Source organism: Salvelinus alpinus, chromosome 27, assembly GCF_045679555.1.
Source record: "Salvelinus alpinus chromosome 27, SLU_Salpinus.1, whole genome shotgun sequence".
Classification (NCBI taxonomy): Eukaryota; Metazoa; Chordata; class Actinopteri; order Salmoniformes; family Salmonidae; genus Salvelinus; species Salvelinus alpinus.
The window spans coordinates 16,995,649-17,014,235 of record NC_092112.1 but is presented as its reverse complement, the minus strand read 5'-3'; the positions used below and the strand labels follow the sequence as shown (position 1 = coordinate 17,014,235).

Below are 18,587 nucleotides of genomic sequence, written 5' to 3'. Positions count from 1 at the left end.
TCACATATAAACGTGATATTTTAACTAACTCTAAGCAATTATTGCTTTCCTAAATCTACACAGATTTTAATCGGTTGTCATGGTGACACATATCTTTTTATGCAGTTAGTTCGTGAGTCTTTGGCTTTCCAGTGGCGGTTGTGAGGCGGTTGATAGGCATACACGCGGAGCGATCAGATCTTGGAAGGCTTTTAAGTCTAAAGTGAAGTAATTTACATAGGTTAAATATTCGTGCCTCCAGAGCGGATACTGTCGATAGCTGGTGTTATGGGTTCGCTCCTCTCTGCCAATTTCAATTCTCACCATTGACTCAAGTCTTTCCCTCTCACATGTGTACAAGGAAAGAGATAAGTAAGCTGCATTTGGTTAAAAGGCCTATTCGTTTTTTTGTATTTTCATCAAATGTCAGCAATGGCAAAGTAAGCCAACAATAGTTTAATATGCTGTAAGTCTTCGTGGACTGTCTCATAAGGTTATACAAAATTGGAAGCAGTTTTATTGATTGGATTCTGAAGCCTAGATGGAAACTATGTTTTGATCTTAGAGTGCATTGTTCATATGACATAAAGCCCAATGTTCAGAAAATTGCCACTCATTCCTTGAAAGGATGTAGTTACACTAACAGCGAACAATCATCATATTGCCACGTCTCTGAATGTGTTCTAAACGTACAATTTAAAGCCAATTCAAAGACTAGCATCTCTTACTCAAGTCATGGTGTACCCGCATGGCTTGTCCTACATAGGCCTACAACCAAATGTCTGAAAAAGTGAAGGGAACACACATGACAACATTCTGGTTGATTTAGCCTAATGAGGAGCTTGTTTTCCGTAGAGCACCAACTTACTGCCTTAAGCTTGTTACAGAGAATGCAGCCTGGGTCACTGCGTCGCTGTCCATGGTGCTGAAATTCGCAGAGGGGCAGTGATTGGTGCTGAAATAAATGACCAACGTGTTTCTAAGCTATTCAACTGCACTTTTCTGCAAACATCGATGCTTGTGTTTTCAGACCGTTTTCAGACCATCGTGTTTATTATTGAATACCATCACTTTCAATAACAGAAGACAATATATAGCAAGGAAGAAATAAATACATCGGCCTATAGAATGAATGGTGGCCCAATTCATTTTTTTACATCATCCTTTGGATGATGGGTAAGCTGTTGTGGAGCAGTATAATCCACCAGGAACGTCTTCCACAGTCACACCATTACGCCTAAATCATAGTTCACAGACGATGAGACGCTATAGTCTGGCGTCCCATTACATAGCGACACTGGTTATGATCTAGAGAGAACCGTCTTGCTCTGTGTGGATTGGCTACTTGCGCAGAGCGATGTAAAAACGCGCACAAGCGTTACATAATCAAAACGGGTGGGTGGATGGCATTAGCCGAGGAACTCATAACGTTGTAAAAGAGCAGTTCAGTTGGGATGCAGATAAGGATATATGGCACACTGTTGTCTGCGGAACCTGTGACACATTCTCTCTCTCTCTCTCGCTCTCTGCCTCTCACCCTTCCATTCCCCCTCTTCTGTAGGCTATTTCTCTGGCGCGCGCGCTCACACTAACCTTGGCTCGACGTCAGAGGCTGTGCAGCAGTGCAGTATAATGGGAGAGTAGGCAACATAAAGTGCCTCATAGGCTGCTATTGCGATTCAGCTCTGCTTGGCGCTCTCCGCTGCTCCCCTACCAACGCTCTTCACGTGTGGGTATCCGGCTGCCCGTGTCTCACCTCCGCTAGGCACCGGCCCATGTATGGGCCCCCACCGGTTTGTAACGCCCGTCATGGATGTCCCGCCGTCTCTTGAACCGGAGGATCGTTTCTTGGCGCAGTGAAGTAGGGAATCATGCCGGGACTGCTAATGGATTTAGGGGAAGCGCGAGTGACCATGCCGTGATCCTGCGCGTGGGCTGCCATCACCCTGCCGAAAGACCGTAGACCGAATTCCGGGCGAATCAAAAGCGTACGGGGGATCACCACTGTGCATTTTACAAACAACATGAAGATTACCTCCCCGCTGATAACTAGTCTCGTTTTCAGGTTCAACCTCAGACTGCTGCTCCCGCTTCTGATGCTGTTTCTGGGATACTCTCGCGGGATGCCGCACGTTTTAAGATATGGTAAGATACTTGTTGTTTGTAGTGGAGAAGAAAGGAGAAATGATCCGTTCACCTCTCATTGTTGTAGCCTTTAATGGTTCAGAGAATGGCCCTGTTTGTGCTTCATGGCTACGTTGAGTTGACCCTTTGGCAGTGGCACACTGTTGCCCCTTTCTTCACAAACATGGTGATTCGGATCCCAAATATTCATTCTAAGCAAAATGAGACACATGACATATTCGAATTGACATTTAAATCACAGACTTTTACCCAGAATATTGGAATTGCCTATTGCACGACCCTCGTGGTCAAACAAACAACATATTCACTGGATGGCGTGTATTAGGGCCAATTTCACTGAGAACCGGCGAGCGTGAGTGTTGGTGGAATAATATAAGGTGAATGGTTGGGTTCCCTTAGTTTGCTGTGTCATATGTGAACCTATTTCATCCAAATAGTCCACATCTATATGCAACAGCTTGAGGCGTAGTGCTACAAACAAAACACACGTTAGCCGATATATATGACCAGAACTCTTGTTGGATATGGTGTCAGTCTCTCGACAACGAACGGTTTAATTTAGAGAGAGGTAGCCTACTCCTTCTATTGGTCACATCAATTAAACTATAGGATAAATGAACACAGCAACTAGGCTACCAAAAAGCTCCCGATTCATTGTTCCTCTGGGGGTCCCTTAAAAATAATTGTTGCTTTACTTTCAGTAACGGCTATTTTGTAGGATGTGTAGGCCTATGACATGAGCTCGTTTTAAAATTCCCAGCAAAGCAATAATGAGCATTCGTGGTTTCATTAAGGGAGTCTAGTAATCTGTACTCCTACACAGACACTATCTCCCAACTAGCAGTATAGGCCTAGAACACACAGGGGACTTCGGTACCTCTATGACCTTTTAAACGGCTGACACCCCAACATGTCTTCCTCAGTAAATGTAAGAGAGTCGGGGTTCAATCAATCACTTACAAGGCCAATCAATAGGGCTGCAAGGGGCGGTAGCTTTTGACCCATTCAAATAACCAGTTACTGATTGAGAAGGTTGCCTAGTATATTTTAGTAAGGTATAGCAGAAGCCTAAATAGGCAATGTCTTGTCAGTCATTGTTTGAATAGTCGCGAGACCGTCTTCGAGTGATGACGACGGGCCGTTCCTCAAAGCGGATGTCATCTAATGTTGACAACACACTCTGACAAACATAATGTCCCCGGAGGCTTCTGTTTAAAAGTCAGCCCGCGTCCGCACGAGCCGCCAATATGGCAAAGGGATGTGGTTGTGTTACTGCTACTCGCGCCTGCCTGCTACAGCCTTCTCCTGCATGTCCTCGCGCGCTTACCGATTTCCCTTCTTGCACGCTATCTGACAGGGATGCTGTGGCTGCGGGCAGCGCACGCAGGTTATTGCATCAATCGCAAGGAGAGAGATACGACGCATGGGATCCATGCCCATCTCCTGAGATCTCTTGCTCAGGGCTAAGCAGCGTGCTCGCTGGGATTTCGGCCCTGCAGCGTCAGACCGACGCGTCATTGTCGCTATGCCAAGATGCATATTGTGCCGCTTGAATTGCTAGATACAGCGAGCTACAAGTGGGAACGCTCAGTACAGCACCATGGACAGCGACTCGCTTCAACCGCGCGCGGGCCCTGTTGCTATTTCAACTGCTTGTTCATCATTTTAAGGCAACAACCAAATAGCTAATCATGTCAAACCGTTTCTCATTTCCCTTTAGACTATTTCCATAAAATACACTACATGTCCAAAAGTATGTGGACATCTGCTCGTTAAACATCTCATAAAAAAATAATGGGCATTAGTATGGAGTTGGTCCCCCCTTTGTTGCTATAAAAGCGTCCACTCTTCTGGGAAGGCTTTCCACTAGATGTTGGAACATTGCTGTGGGGACTTGCTTTCATTCAGCCACAAGAGCATTAGTGAGGTCCGGCACTGATGTTGGGTGATTAGGCCTGGCTCGCAGTCTGCATTCCAATTCATCCCAAAGGAGTTCGATGGGGTTGAGGTCTGTGCAGGTCAGTTCTTCCGCACCGATCTTGAAAAACCATTTCTGTATGGACCTTACTTTGGCAATGGGGGCATTGTCATGCTAAAAGAGGAAAGGGCCTTCCCCAAACTGTTGCCACCGAATCGTCAAGGATGTAATGCTGTAGCATTAAGATTTCCCTTCACTGTAACTAAGGGGCCTATCCCAAACCATGAAAACAGCTCCAGTGCATTTCTCCTCCTCCACCAAATTTTACAGTTGATACAATGCATTTACCTGGAATCTGCCAAACCTAGGTTTGTCTGTCGGACTGCCAGATGGTTCAGCGTGATTCATCACTCCAGAGAACACGTTTCCACTGCTCCAGAGTCCAATGGCGGCGAGCTTTACACCACTCCAGCCGACACTTGGCATTGCGCTTGGTAAACTTAAACTTGTGTTCGGCCATGGAGACCCATTTCATGAAGCTCCCAACAAACAGTTCTTGTGCTGACGTTGCTTCCAGAGGCAGTTTGGAACTCGGTAGTGAGTGTTGCAACCGAGGACAGACGAATTGTACGCACTACACGCTTCAAGACTCGGCGGTCCCGGTCTGTGAGCTGTGTAACCTACCACTTCACGGCTGAGTTCTTTGTATTGGTGTAGACTTGACGGACCAGAAGGGACTCATTCCCTCACAAACCAAAAGGAGAAAGCAATATTTTCTCTGGTAGGCACAACCTACCTGGCACCTCTACAAACAATAACCTCAAGTCAAAACCGTTACAACTGTCAACAATGGGCCCTTATATAGACAGGTGTGTGCCTTTCTTAATCATGTCCAATCAATTGAATTTACCACAGGTGGACTCCAATCAAGTTGTAGAAACATCTCAAGGATGATCAATGGAAACAGGATGGACCTGAGCTCAATTTCAGGTCTCATAGCAAAGGGTCTGAATACTTACATTTAAACACATTTTTTCACAATACCTGACATTTAAACCTAGTAAAAATTCCCTGTCTTAGGTCAGTTAGTTCACCACTTTATTTTAAGAATGTGAAATGTCAGAATAATAGTAGAGAGAATGATTTATTTCAGCTTTTATTTCTTTCATCACATTCCCAGTGGGTCAGAAGTTTAGATTCACTCAATTAGTATTTGGTAGCATTGCCTTTAAATTGTTTAACTTGGGTCAAACGGTTCAGGTAGCCTTCCACAAGCTTCCCGCAATAAGTTGGGTGAATTTTGGTCCATTCCTCCTGACAGATCTGGTGTAACTGAGTCAGGTTTGTAGGCCTCCTTGCTCACACATGCTTCTTCAGTTCTGCTCACAAATTTTCTATGTGATTGACATCAGGGCTTTGTGATGGCCACTCCAATACCTTGACTTTGTTGTCCTTAAGCAATTTTGCCACAATTTTGGAAGTATGCTTGGGGTCATTGTCCATTTGGAAGACCCATTTGCGACCAAGCTTTAACTTCCTGACTGATGTCTTGAGATGTTGCTTCAATATATCAACATCATTTTTCTTTCCTCATGATGCCATCTATTTTGTGAAGTGCACCAGGCCCTCCTGCAGCAAAGCACCCCACAACATGATGCTGCCACCCCTGTGTTTCACGGTTGGGATGGTGCTTCTTCGGCTTGCAAGCCTCCCCCTTTCTCCTCCAAACATAACGATGGTCATTATGGCCAAACAGTTCTGTTTTTGTTTCATCAGACCAGAGGACATTTCTCCAAAAAGTAGATCTTTGTCCCCATGTGCTGTTGCAAACCGTAGTCAGTTTTTTTATGGTGGTTTTGGAGCAGTGCCCTATTCCTTGCTGAGCAGCCTTTCAGGTTATGTCGATATAGGACTCGTTTTACTGTGGATATAGATCCTTTTTTTACCTGTTTCCTCCAGCATCTTCACATGGTCCTTTGCTGTTGTTCTGGGAATGATTTGCACTTTTCGCACCAAAGTACGTTCATCTCTAGGAGACAGAACGCGTCTCCTTCCTTAGCGATATGACGGCTGCGTGGTCCCATGGTGTTTGTACTTGCGTAATATTGTTTGTACAGATGAATGTGGTACCTTCAGACGTTTGGAAATTGCTCCCAAGGATAAACCAGACTTGTGGAGGTCTACAATTTTTTGCTGAGGTCTTGGCTGATTTCTTTTGAATTTCCCATGATGTCAAGCAAAGAGGCACTGAGTTTGAAGGTAGGCCTTCAAATATATCCTTAGGTACACCTCCAATTGACTCAAATTATGTAAATTAGCCTATCATAAGCTTCTTAAGCCATGACATCATTTTCTGGAATTTTACAAGCTGTTTAAAGGCACAGTCAACTTAGTGTATGTAAACTTCTGACCCACTGGAAATGTGATAGTGAATTATAAGTGAAATAATCTGTCTGTAAACAATTGTTCGAAAAATTACTTGTGTCATGCACAAAGTAGATGTCCTAACCGACTTACTGTGTTACAGTGCAATATGAATGGCTCTGCTGTGTTACAGTGCAATATGAATGGCTCTGCTCTGTTACAGTGCAATATGGGGCCTTCCGAGTGGCTCAGTTCTCTAATGCTCTGCATCGCAGTTGTAGAGGCGTCACTACAGACCCGGGTTCGACCGGAAGACCCATGAGGCAGCACGCAATTTGCCCAGCGTCACTGAGTACTGCCCCTATATACAGGACCTTCCACCCCCACCTGGGATATGGATGCCTGATGAAGAGCTAAGGGTTGAAACGTTGTTGTAGATAAATATCACCTGGGAGCATGAGCAGCAGTGTGCAGCGTTTTCCTTCCTGTTTTCCAGGAGTTTGTCTACAACTCCAGAATCTGCGGAAAGTACCTGGATGTGCCGATGTTCTACAGCTTTTGTACTCACATTATTTGGCTCCTACTCTATTTCATGTGTTTATGCAGCACTTCCTGTCTGGCTATCATCCTGGTGCACTATGGGTACAGAGAGGTCATTTCCCCTGGGGTGCTGTGTCCTGCTACTGCCCCCTATTCAAACTTGTGCACGCACACACGCACGGATGCACACACACACACACACACACACACACACACACACACACACACACACACACACACACACACACACACACACACACACACACACACACACACACACACACACACACACACACACACACACACACACACACACACACACACACACACACACACGCAGCCCCCCCTGCCCCACGCCGTCCATCCTCACAGGCACTGACCAGATCCTTGTAACACCAGCGCTCTGACTGTCGAGGTCAAGGCCTTTTCACTGAAGAACACAGAGACAAATTCAACTCTGTGTATTACCACTGCCTTTGCCAAGTGGAGTGACAAGTGCAGTAAGTCCTAGCTAGCTGATCTGGCCCTCAGCTGTTGTTACATAGTTGCCCACACAGCTCCGAGGACATCTGCATTTAGAACTGGACTATCGGGTGGATAAGGGCTGAGAGGACTGAGAAGTTGCCATGTAGTGTCACTGTCACCAAGTTGTGGTTGCAATGGCTTAGTGGGTTAGGCGGATGGGTCTGGAAACACAATGGTGTGGGTTTGATTCCTGCATGGGTCACATCACATGTACATATACAGTACCAGTCAAAAGTTTGGACACACCTACTCATTCAAGGGTTTTTCTTTATTTTTACTATTTTCTACATTGTAGAATAATAGTGAAGATATCAAAACAATGAAATAACACACATGTAGTAACCAAAAAAGTGTTAAACAAATCTAAATATATTTGATTCTTCAAAGTAGCCACCCTTTACCTTCATTATAGCTTTGCACACGCTTGGCATTCTCTCAACCAGCTTCACCTGAAATGCTTTTCCAACAGTCTTAAAGGAGTTCCCACATATGCTGAGCACTTGTTGGCTGCTTTTCCTTCTTTCTGCGGTCCAACTCATCCCAAACCATCTCAATTGGGTTGAGGTTGGGGGATTGTGGAGGCCAGGTTAACTGATGCAGCACTCCATCACTCTCCTTCTTGGTCAAATAGCACCTACACAGCCTGGAGGTCTGTTTCGGGTCATTGTCCTGTTGAAAAACAAACAAATGATAGTCCCTCTAAGCGCAAACCAGATGGGTTGGCGTATCGCTGCAGAATGCTGTGGTAGCCATGCTGGTTAAGTGTGCCTTGAATTCTAAATAAATCACTGACAGTGTCACCAGCAAAGCAGCCCCACACCATCACACCTCCTCCTCCATGCTTCACGGTAGGAACAACACATGCAGAGATCATCCGTTCACCTACTCTGCGTCTCACAAAAACACGGCAGTTGGAACCAAAAATCTATTATTTGGATTTATCAGATCAAAGGACAGATTTCCACCGGTCTACTGTCCATTGCTCGTGTTTCTTGGCCCAAGCATGTCTCTTCTTATTATTGGTGTCCTTTAGTAGTGGTTTCTTTGCAGCAATTTGACCATGAAGTCCTGATTCACGCAGTCTGCTCTGAACAGTTTATGCTGAGATGAGTCTGTTACTTGAACTCTGTGAAACATTTATTCGGAATGTAATCTGAGGTGCAGTTAACTCTAATGAACTTATCCTCTGCAGCAGAGGTAACTCTAGGTCTTCCTTTCCTGTGGCGGGTCCTCATGAGAGCTAGTTTCATCATAGCGCTTGATGGTTTTTGCAACTGCACTTGAAGAAACTTTCAAAGTTCTTGAAATAATCTGTATTGACTGGACTTCGTGTCTTAAAGTAAAGATGTATTGTCATTTCTCTTTGCTTATTTGAGCTGTTCTTGCCATAATATGGACTTGGACTTTTACCAAATAGGTCTATCTTCTGCATTCCACCCCTACCTTGTCACAACACAACTGATTGGCTCAAACGCATTAAGAAGGAAAGCATTTCCACGAATGAACTTTTAACAAGGCACACCTGTTCATTGAAATGCATTCCAGGTGACTTCCTCATGAAGCTGGTTGAGAGAATGTCAAGAGTGTGTAAAGCTGAAGTATAAAATATATTTTGATTTGTTTAAAACTTTTTTGTTTACTACATGATATCATATGTGTTATTTCACTGTTTTGATGTCTTAACTATTATTCTACAATGTAGAAAATAGAAAAAATGATGAAAAACCATTGAATGAGTAGATGTGTCCAAACTTTTGACTGGTACTGTATATGTCACTGTCATGCTGATAGTTCTGCATGTTGCTGTGGATTAAAGCATGCTTTATGAATCCCACGTGTGCCACTTAAACAGAATATATATATATATACTGTATATATCAACGTTTGACAGTTTTGTTTGTTGCTTTGGATACAAATGTATGCTAAATCCAGCAGCTAAATGGCCATATTTAAGTAGTGGCAATTTAGCTCCTTCATTAAGGTTGTTTGCTTGAATGACAAGTAGATTATGTTGTTCCATTGGTTCTGAAGATAAAGTGAGCATCAACTAGCTCTACGTTTACAGCTACTTCACTAGCCACAGTAGAAAAAGTATATGCCCCCTTTCTAATTTTCTCTACTTTTGCATATTTTTGGTACTGAATGTTATCAGATCTTCAACCAAAACTTAATATTAGATAAAGGGAACTTGAGTGAATAAATAACACAACGATTACATACTTGTTTCATTTATTTCTTAAACAAAAATATGCAACACCCAATGCCCCTGTGTGAAAAAGTAATTGCCCCCTTACGTTCAATAACTGGTTGTGCCACCTATAATTGCAATGACTACAACCAAACGCTTCCGGTAATTGTTGATCCGTCTCACGTCGCTGTGGAGGAATTCTGGCCCACTCTTCCATACACAACTGTTTTAACTCAGCAACATTTGTGGGTTTTAACTCAGCAAGTCCTGCCACAACATCTCAATTGGGATTAGGTCTGTCCAAAACTTAACATGTGTTGCTTTTTAGCCATTTTCATGTAGACTTGATTGTGTGTTTTGGATCATTGTCTTGCTGCATGACCCAGCTGCGCTTCAGCTTTAGCTCACAGATGGATGGCCTGACATTCTCCTGTAGAATTCTCTGAAACAGAACAGAATTCATGGTTCCTTCTAATACGACAAGTCGTCCAGGTCCTGAGGCAGCAAAGCATCCCCAAACCATCACACTACCACCACCATGCTTGACCGTTGGTATGAGGTTCTTACTGTGGAATGCAGTGTTTGGTTTTTGCCAGGCATAATGGGACCCATGTCGTCCAAGGAGTTATACATCTGTCCACAGAACATTCTTCCAAGAGGCTTTGATGATCATCCAGATGCTTCCAGGTACTTTTTGGCAAACTTGTGTCAACGTTTTGGAAGATGGGTTCCATTTTGTCTGTCAATTATGGAATTTTGGAATGGCCTAGTTAAAGTCCAGGCCTAATCCCAATTGAAATGTTGTGTCAGGACTTGAAATAAGCAGCTCATGCTTGAAAACCCACACATTTCGCTGAGTTAAAGCAGTTCTGCATGCAAGAGTGGAAAATCAGAAAGGGGGAAAATCAGTGGGGGAAATCAGGGGGAAATATCATTTTTCATGGCATGAGATGTTATGGGAATTGCTTTTCCATGCCGTTAGTCATATTGGTACAATTGGTTTAGAACACACACACCCACCCACACACACACATCTATGTTAGTCATTACCATAATAAGAGTTTGGTCATGCTATCGACGCATGACTCACAATTACATTCCGTTAACCATTTGACACCTTCTCTAAAGTCTTGATCAGAGTTTTATATCCATCTCATCTCTCAACATAGAGCATCTATGGAAAAACGTGATCGCAATGACATTGAGCGAGTGCAGTCATCTCTATTATCAGGGAAAGTGGATAGGCTTCTGTCGAGCTGGAGAGTGATGCTATTTTACTATTATCTGTACCATCATCTCACTTCCGTACCCAAAGCACATCCCCAGGAGCTTGACAATGGCTGGAAGCAATGTTTACTCTGTGAAACCTTGTGTAGTTTTCAAGGCTTTGCTTTGTTGATAAGAAGCCGCCAAACTAATTTTGACTGTTACATTTCCTTACATTTTCTTTGCTTTCTTTTCATTTAAGCTAGGTCTAACATATGATATTGTCTTTTTTGACTCACACAGCACAGAGTTTAATTTTAGTTTCATTTAGTTTTCATTTCAGTTTAATTTGATTTGAGCCCTTTGCTGGTATTTTAGGAGGGGAAAGTAATTTTCTGTAGAGAGTTGAGTTATCCATTTTATTGTTTTGAGAATATTTAATACATTTTCTTTTCCCTCTGTCCATTTTCACTTTGGGAAATTACAGGGGGGGAATTTAGGGATTTGATAGTTAATTGACTTTATTTGCTTTTGCGCCGCCAGTCTGAATTATCAGCTGCTCGTTGGAGTTTAGTTTGGGATTGCAGGAATTATGGATATTACCCCGTGTCGCGGCACACTGCCAGCACCTTCACAGCAAAATACATTTAAATAAGCACAAAGCTGCTTAAAATATTCATGTCACTCCGCACTCTGTGCGCACCCGCACTCGCAGCTCACTCGCTTATAGAAATGTGAAACTATCTCCTCACTCCTCTCGCAAATCATTTCCACGGTTTAAAAATACCCCGGCCGAGGCTTTCAAGAACAAAGAGGGGGATCTACATTGCATTAAAATGCGGCTCCACACGTCAGGGGTTTGAAGCTAAGAGAACAAGATTTCTCGCAACGTATTTTATGGGCCTTTGTCTTTGAAGGAGCCCTTGTGTGTGTGAGTGTGTGTGTGTGTGTGTGTGTGTGTGTGTGTGTGTGTGTGTGTGTGGTCATGCATCAAATAAAAAAAGTGGGGCCTTTTCTACGAAAAGTAATTCAAGTCGGCACTCTCCCTATACTGCCATTTTGAAATGGGAAATATCTGTGAGCTGTGAAATTAGAAACATACAAGGGCATCTTTTAGTGCTCAGGGTTTTGTTTGTTTGAATGTCAATTAGGTAGAGTTGCATTGCTAAAGGATTAAGAGGAAGTAACTTCTGGTTAGTTGTTAGGTCACAGAAATGTACAGGAAGGGCACACAGTTGCAAACCGGTTTCACTAAACAACTAAGGGGAGGACTACAGTCTGGTCTGGAGATAGGGACTCTGATGCACTTAAATGTGCATCGGAGTCCAGGTAGTTCCTATTATTGGAATCTATGTAGTCCATCACTGTTTTAGTCAGTTTTTTCCCGTCCAGAATAACTAGAAAATAATGATAGTGACAGTCATCTAGGGATACCCTTGAAAATGATCCAACAGAAAAATAGACTTTTTCAACTCATGGTGTAGTATGGCTGCTCCATTGCGGTTAGATCATCCGCAGACATGATGTCCCATCTCTCTTTGTCACTGTCACTCAGTGGGCTCCCTGTGGTTTGCTGGGTCAGAAGTCATGCGTCCCTGGAGAGGACCCGTAAAGCTGCCGGTGTGGCTCTGTGTGGCTCAGAGTGCACTGAAGGTCAGGAATGGTGAAGGGAACGCAAGGGAACATGTTGCTCAATATCTCTCTCTCCACCCTCCTCCTCATCATCCTCTAGGGCACGAGAGAGAAGCGTTTTGTTTTGATTTTTTATGCTCTTTAATTGAGATATCTTCAGAAACCGAAACATTATTTACACACAACCATCATGAAACCTATGTGTGTGTGTGTGTAAGAGTACATGTGTGTCAGACAGACTATGAATAATTATGGGAATTCATAATAACATGAAAACAGTCATGTGAGTTAGGGACCTCTCACTGTTTACCTCTGCTCTGCCCTGTTTTTAAGCCGGCCTGTTTTAACACCATCGCCATAGAGATAGCAAATCAGACAGAGTATATTCAACCCCGCTAGATCTGCTCATACATTATAGATCAGGTTAACACATTGACTTCTTGATAGTGTAATCTAAGTACACAGATCGATGTACTCTCCTGCAAGTGTTTGTTTGACAGAATCACATCATATACACAGTGGTGTATAGTACTTGTCAGAGCTCACATCGTGCTGTACAGTGTGTGTGTGTGTGTGTGTGTGTGGAAAGTGTGTGTGTGTGTGTGTGTGTGTGTGTGTGTGTGTGTGTGTGTGTGTGTGTGTGTGTGTGTGTGTGTGTGTGTGTGTGTGTGTGTGTGTGTGTGTGTGTGTGTGTGTGTGTGTGTGTGTGTGTGTGTGTGTGTGTGTGACAAGTTCTCACAGTCTCCGTTTGTCCATAAACTTCAACTTTAGAAGGTTAAGGCATTCATTCTGAATGGTTAAGGTTAGGATAGGGTTAAATCAAAAACAACTCCACGGTGTAGTTTAGGCATTCATTTTGAATGGTTGAAGTTGTACTATGCAGAAATTGCCCATTTCTATGTGAATTTGGTTGGGTCGCCCAAAAAGTAACATATTGCAGCAGTAACATATTGCAGCATCAATCCCAGCACTGGGATTGAACACCGCAACCCTCAGAGGCAGAGCTTGCAGCCTACGCCCATCCACCATCCACATCGACATCCACAATGCCCTAACAAAATCCAAGCCTACTTGATGGTAACAGCTCTCACCGTTGCCCCTAGTGACCGGTTTTGAAGTCATCACCCGACCTTTCTGCTTACCCGGACTGATTAAAAAATGAAACCACAAAGGAATAGAGGGTGAATAGTATGCTATTCTCCTGCTTAAGTTCAAGGTCAGAATAAGCATAGAGAGAAAAGTGCAAAAAAAGGGATTCCTCTCTTGGCATTTAGTCATGACATGAACAATGGATATGTTTCTGCACTTAGACCTACTGTATACCTACTTCAAAGATAGTATTGGAAGTGCATACACACACACACACACACACTCACACTCACACTCACACTCACACTCACACTCACACTCACACTCTCTCTCTTTCTCTCACACTCACACACACACACACACAAACATGCACATACACTAGGATTCACTAGGAAGATATGCTGTATTAGGGAGTCTCCCTTCAAAATCAGCTAGGAATGCTATTGTTCAGTGTCCTAAGAAGCTATGCTAAATTCATGAGTATTTGAGTCTTTGTGTCATTGGGCCTAATTCTGAGAGAGGAAGGGAGAAGGAGGACACTAGGGATGGAACTGGGTAACCACCAAAAAACAAACACCATCAGTACCTTTCAGAGTTATGTAGGGTTATGACATAACCAGTCTAGTATTGCATATTTCTATGGTGGATATTGTTTGGCTAATGTAACAAATCATCCTTCCACTCTAGTATTATATATCTCTATGCTGTGACATTTAGGGTGGCTGTGTCATTTAGGGTGGCTGTGTCATTTAGGGTGGCTGTGTCATTTAGGGTGGCAGGTAGCCTAGCGGACAAGAGTATTGGGCCACAAACTGAAAGGTGGATGGTTCGAATACCAAAGGTGACTTAACCCTAATTTCCTCCAGGGGTGCCATAGTACTATTGCTGACCCTGTAAAACAACACATTTCAATGCACCTATCTGGTGTGTGACAATTTAAAAAACACAACAGAGACTACATAGCCACTCAAGTATTAAGTAAGTAAGTAGTCTCTATGATATTTGGTTAATGTAACAGAGCGTCTCCTGGCTGACTGACTGGTTAAATGGGCCACTCTGTCCCATGTGAGCCTCTGTTACTGCTCCGCTGGATGGTTGACCATCAAGTTAAAGTGACAGGTTCTCCCGTGTGTGTGTGTGTGTGTGTCGGAGGGGATGTGTGTGTGTCCCTGCCAAGGCAACCTGCAGTCCACCTCCAGGTAACATTTCCCCATAACATTCCCCATAGCTACAGACCATAATAGAGGAAGGCCTACGTAGTCCACAGCCCACAGTTGCTGAGTAATTGAGAGGCACCCATCACCATCATTCTGCACCGTTGGACTTCACAAAATGTATCGACAAACAAATGTCTTTCTGCACGGCGAGTCGCTAAATGGGACACAAACTGACGTTAGGACTGATTCCCTATGATTCCCTGTGATTGCTATATTATTGCTGACTCCAGTTCGGCTTGTAGTGTCCCCATATACCAGTCTGGCCTCACAAACCTTATTTAAGATGTCTTTGGTTCCTCCTGTGTGAATTGCTTACAGTATCGACACTTGTTGATTTGATAGACACACACACACACAGATGCACACACAAACGCACCCATGCACATGCGCACACACACACACACACACAGTGACAGTATTGATTTTTACAGTTAGTTAGTTGTTGTGTACAACAGTGTTCTGATGTGAGACAGATGAACCAGGGCCAAAAGCAGACATTTTCTTCCGCTGGAATGAAGGGAGGGAGAGAGAGAGAGAAGGAGAGAGCGATAGAGGGTGATGCAGGTGTCATCTCAGGTCTAATAGGCCATCCATTCTCTTCTTTAATTGACTGCCTTTTGTCTGCCTCCACTGACCCCTCTTCCCATGTATTCTCTCTCTTCTTAGTTTTCTTTCTGTCGACACCTCTCTTTCTTTCTTTCGCTCTGTCTTTTTCTTTCTTTCTTTCTTTCTTTCTCTCCATATTTCTCTCTTTCTTGATCTTTCTCTCCCTCTTTATTTCACTCTCTCTCACTCTCCATCCCCCATCTCTCGCTCTCACTATCATTCTCTCTCTCTCCCTCACTCTTCACACTCTCCACCCCACCTCCCCTCTCTCTCCCTATGTCTCCCTCTCTCCCTCTGGTCAGTGGTGTCTAGTTGCTTCTGTACAGGCGTGACATTCATGCCATCTACCCAGCTCCATCCCTCGGGCTAGCAGACTGTGCCATCATCGTCTTGTTGTTTTGTAAACACGTCTAATACTCTGTGTGGAAACGGACTGTGACAACCAGGGAGAGGGACCATCATTTAATCAATAACCCTGGGGATTTAGAGAAAGGTTGTTTCATTCTCTCTCTTTTTCATTTTCTTTCTTTCTCTCATTCTCTCTCTCTCAATTCAATTCAAAATAACGGCTTTATTGGCATGGGAAACATATGTTAACATTGCCAAGGCAAGTGAAGTAGATAATAAACAAAAGTGAAATTAACAACAAAAATGAACAGTAAATATTACACTCACAGAAGTTACAAAATAATGTCATATTATGTCTACATACAGTGTTGTAATGGTCTCTGTCTCTAATCCTCCTTCTCTGTCTCTCATTTTGTCTCTTTCTGTCTGTCTGTCTATCTGTCTGTCTGTATTTCTTTCTCTGTCTGTCTTTCTGTCCTTCTTTCTCTTTGTACTCTCATTCACAAATTAGATATTTTCTTTGTTCTTGCAGACGTTGGACTGAACCTTAATTTGAGAGGAACATACTGTATGTTACTCAAATAATCACCACACAAATCTCCTATTGTCCTACTGTAAAGACACTGGTACATGTTAGTCATTTAGAAGATGCTCTTATCCAGAGCAACTTACAGTGAAAATAACTGTTTTAGACTGCATCACTAAACTCCATTAAAAACCTCCATTGGAACTGTAAGAACAGACTGTAGTCCTCCCCATCTCCAGACCAGACTGTAGTCCTCCCCATCTCCAAACCAGACTGTAGTCCTCCCCATCTCCAGACCAGACTGTAGTCCTCCCCATCTCCAGACCAGACTGTAGTCCTCCCCATCTCCAGACCAGACTGTAGTCCTCCCCATCTCCAGACCAGACTGTAGTCCTCCCCATCTCCAGACCAGACTGTAGTCCTCCCCATCTCCAGACCAGACTGTAGTCCTCCCCATCTCCAGACCAGACTGTAGTCCTCCCCATCTCCAGACCAGACTGTAGTCCTCTCCATCTCCAGACCAGACTGTAGTCCTCTCCATCTCCAGACCAGACTGTAGTCCTCCCCATCTCCAGACCAGACTGTAGTCCTCCCCATCTCCAGACCAGACTGTAGTCCTCTCCATCTCCAGACCAGACTGTAGTCCTCCCCATCTCCAGACCAGACTGTAGTCCTCCCCATCTCCAGACCAGACTGTAGTCCTCCCCATCTCCAGACCAGACTGTAGTCCTCTCCATCTCCAGACCAGACTGTAGTCCTCCCCATCTCCAGACCAGACTGTAGTCCTCTCCATCTCCAGACCAGACTGTAGTCCTCCCCATCTCCAGACCAGACTGTAGTCCTCTCCATCTCCAGACCAGACTGTAGTCCTCCCCATCTCCAGACCAGACTGTAGTCCTCCCCATCTCCAGACCAGACTGTAGTCCTCTCCATCTCCAGACCAGACTGTAGTTCTCTCCATCTCCAGACCAGACTGTAGTCCTCCCCATCTCCAGACCAGACTGTAGTCCTCCCCATCTCCAGACCAGACTGTAGTCCTCCCCATCTCCAGACCAGACTGTAGTCCTCCCCATCTCCAGACCAGACTGTAGTCCTCTCCATCTCCAGACCAGACTGTAGTTCTCTCCATCTCCAGACCAGACTGTAGTCCTCTCCATCTTCAGACCAGACTGTAGTCCTCCCCATCTCCAGACCAGAATGTAGTCCTCTCCATCTCCAGACTAGACTGTAGTCCTCCCCATCTCCAGACCAGACTGTAGTCCTCCCCATCTCCAGACCAGACTGTAGTCCTCTCCATCTCCAGACCAGACTGTAGTTCTCTCCATCTCCAGACCAGACTGTATTCCTCCCCATCTCCAGACCAGACTGTAGTCCTCTCCATCTCCAGACCAGACTGTAGTCCTCTCCATCTCCAGACCAGACTGTAGTCCTCTCCATCTCCAGACCAGACTGTAGTCCTCCCCATCTCCAGACCAGACTGTAGTCCTCCCCATCTCCAGACCAGACTGTAGTCCTCCCCATCTCCAGACCAGACTGTAGTCCTCCCCATCTCCAGACCAGACTGTAGTCCTCCCCATCTCCAGACCAGACTGTAGTCCTCCCCATCTCCAGACCAGACTGTAGTCCTCTCCATCTCCAGACCAGACTGTAGTCCTCCCCATCTCCAGACCAGACTGTAGTCCTCTCCATCTCCAGACCAGACTGTAGTCCTCTCCATCTCCAGACCAGACTGTAGTCCTCCCCATCTCCAGAACAGACTGTAGTCCTCTCCATCTCCATTACCGTTCTCCTTATCTGATCATTATCAATCCAGTGAAGATGGATTCTACACTACAGTCATCTCCTCTCTTGTTCCTCACTTCCGTTGCTGCTGGACGTTGATTCGACAGGAGCCCAGATGTGAACATTAAAAAAGCTTCCTCCCGAATCAATGCTTGACCTTTGGCTCCGACTCTGCGACAAGAGGGGATGTCTAATTTTACAGTCGCTTTGTGTAATGTTACAATGGATCCGAGTATGATAATGGTCCATTTTGATGGGAGAATCAGAAGGAGAGAGCGATGTAGAGAGAGAGAGAGAGAACAGAATGAGTCCGAGGGAGGGAGATAGATACCCCTGCCATTCACACTGATCTCATTTGTCACAGATATTGTCGTTTTTTTCCTTCTGAAAATGTGAAATCTTCCGACACTGCACGATTGCGAGGGACAAGCTTTGTGACACAGCACAATTGAATTGGAGTGGGGCACTGGGCAGGGTTGGCTATTATCTCCATTAGTCTTCCATTGAGTCCGTCATTCAAAA

The 18,587-nt window shown here is 44.4% G+C and overlaps 1 protein-coding gene across 1 annotated transcript in view; it reads left to right on the top strand.

Moving 5' to 3' along the window:
• The first annotated feature begins 1,379 nt into the window (after nucleotides 1–1,379).
• LOC139556057 (glutamate receptor ionotropic, kainate 2-like) overlaps nucleotides 1,380–18,587 on the top strand; it is a 174,588-nt gene continuing 157,380 nt past the window's right edge. The window contains exon 1 of the mRNA XM_071369545.1: nucleotides 1,380–2,124. Coding sequence (XP_071225646.1) covers nucleotides 2,004–2,124 — 121 coding nt within the window. The 5' untranslated portion in view covers nucleotides 1,380–2,003. The remainder of the gene's footprint in view (nucleotides 2,125–18,587) is intronic.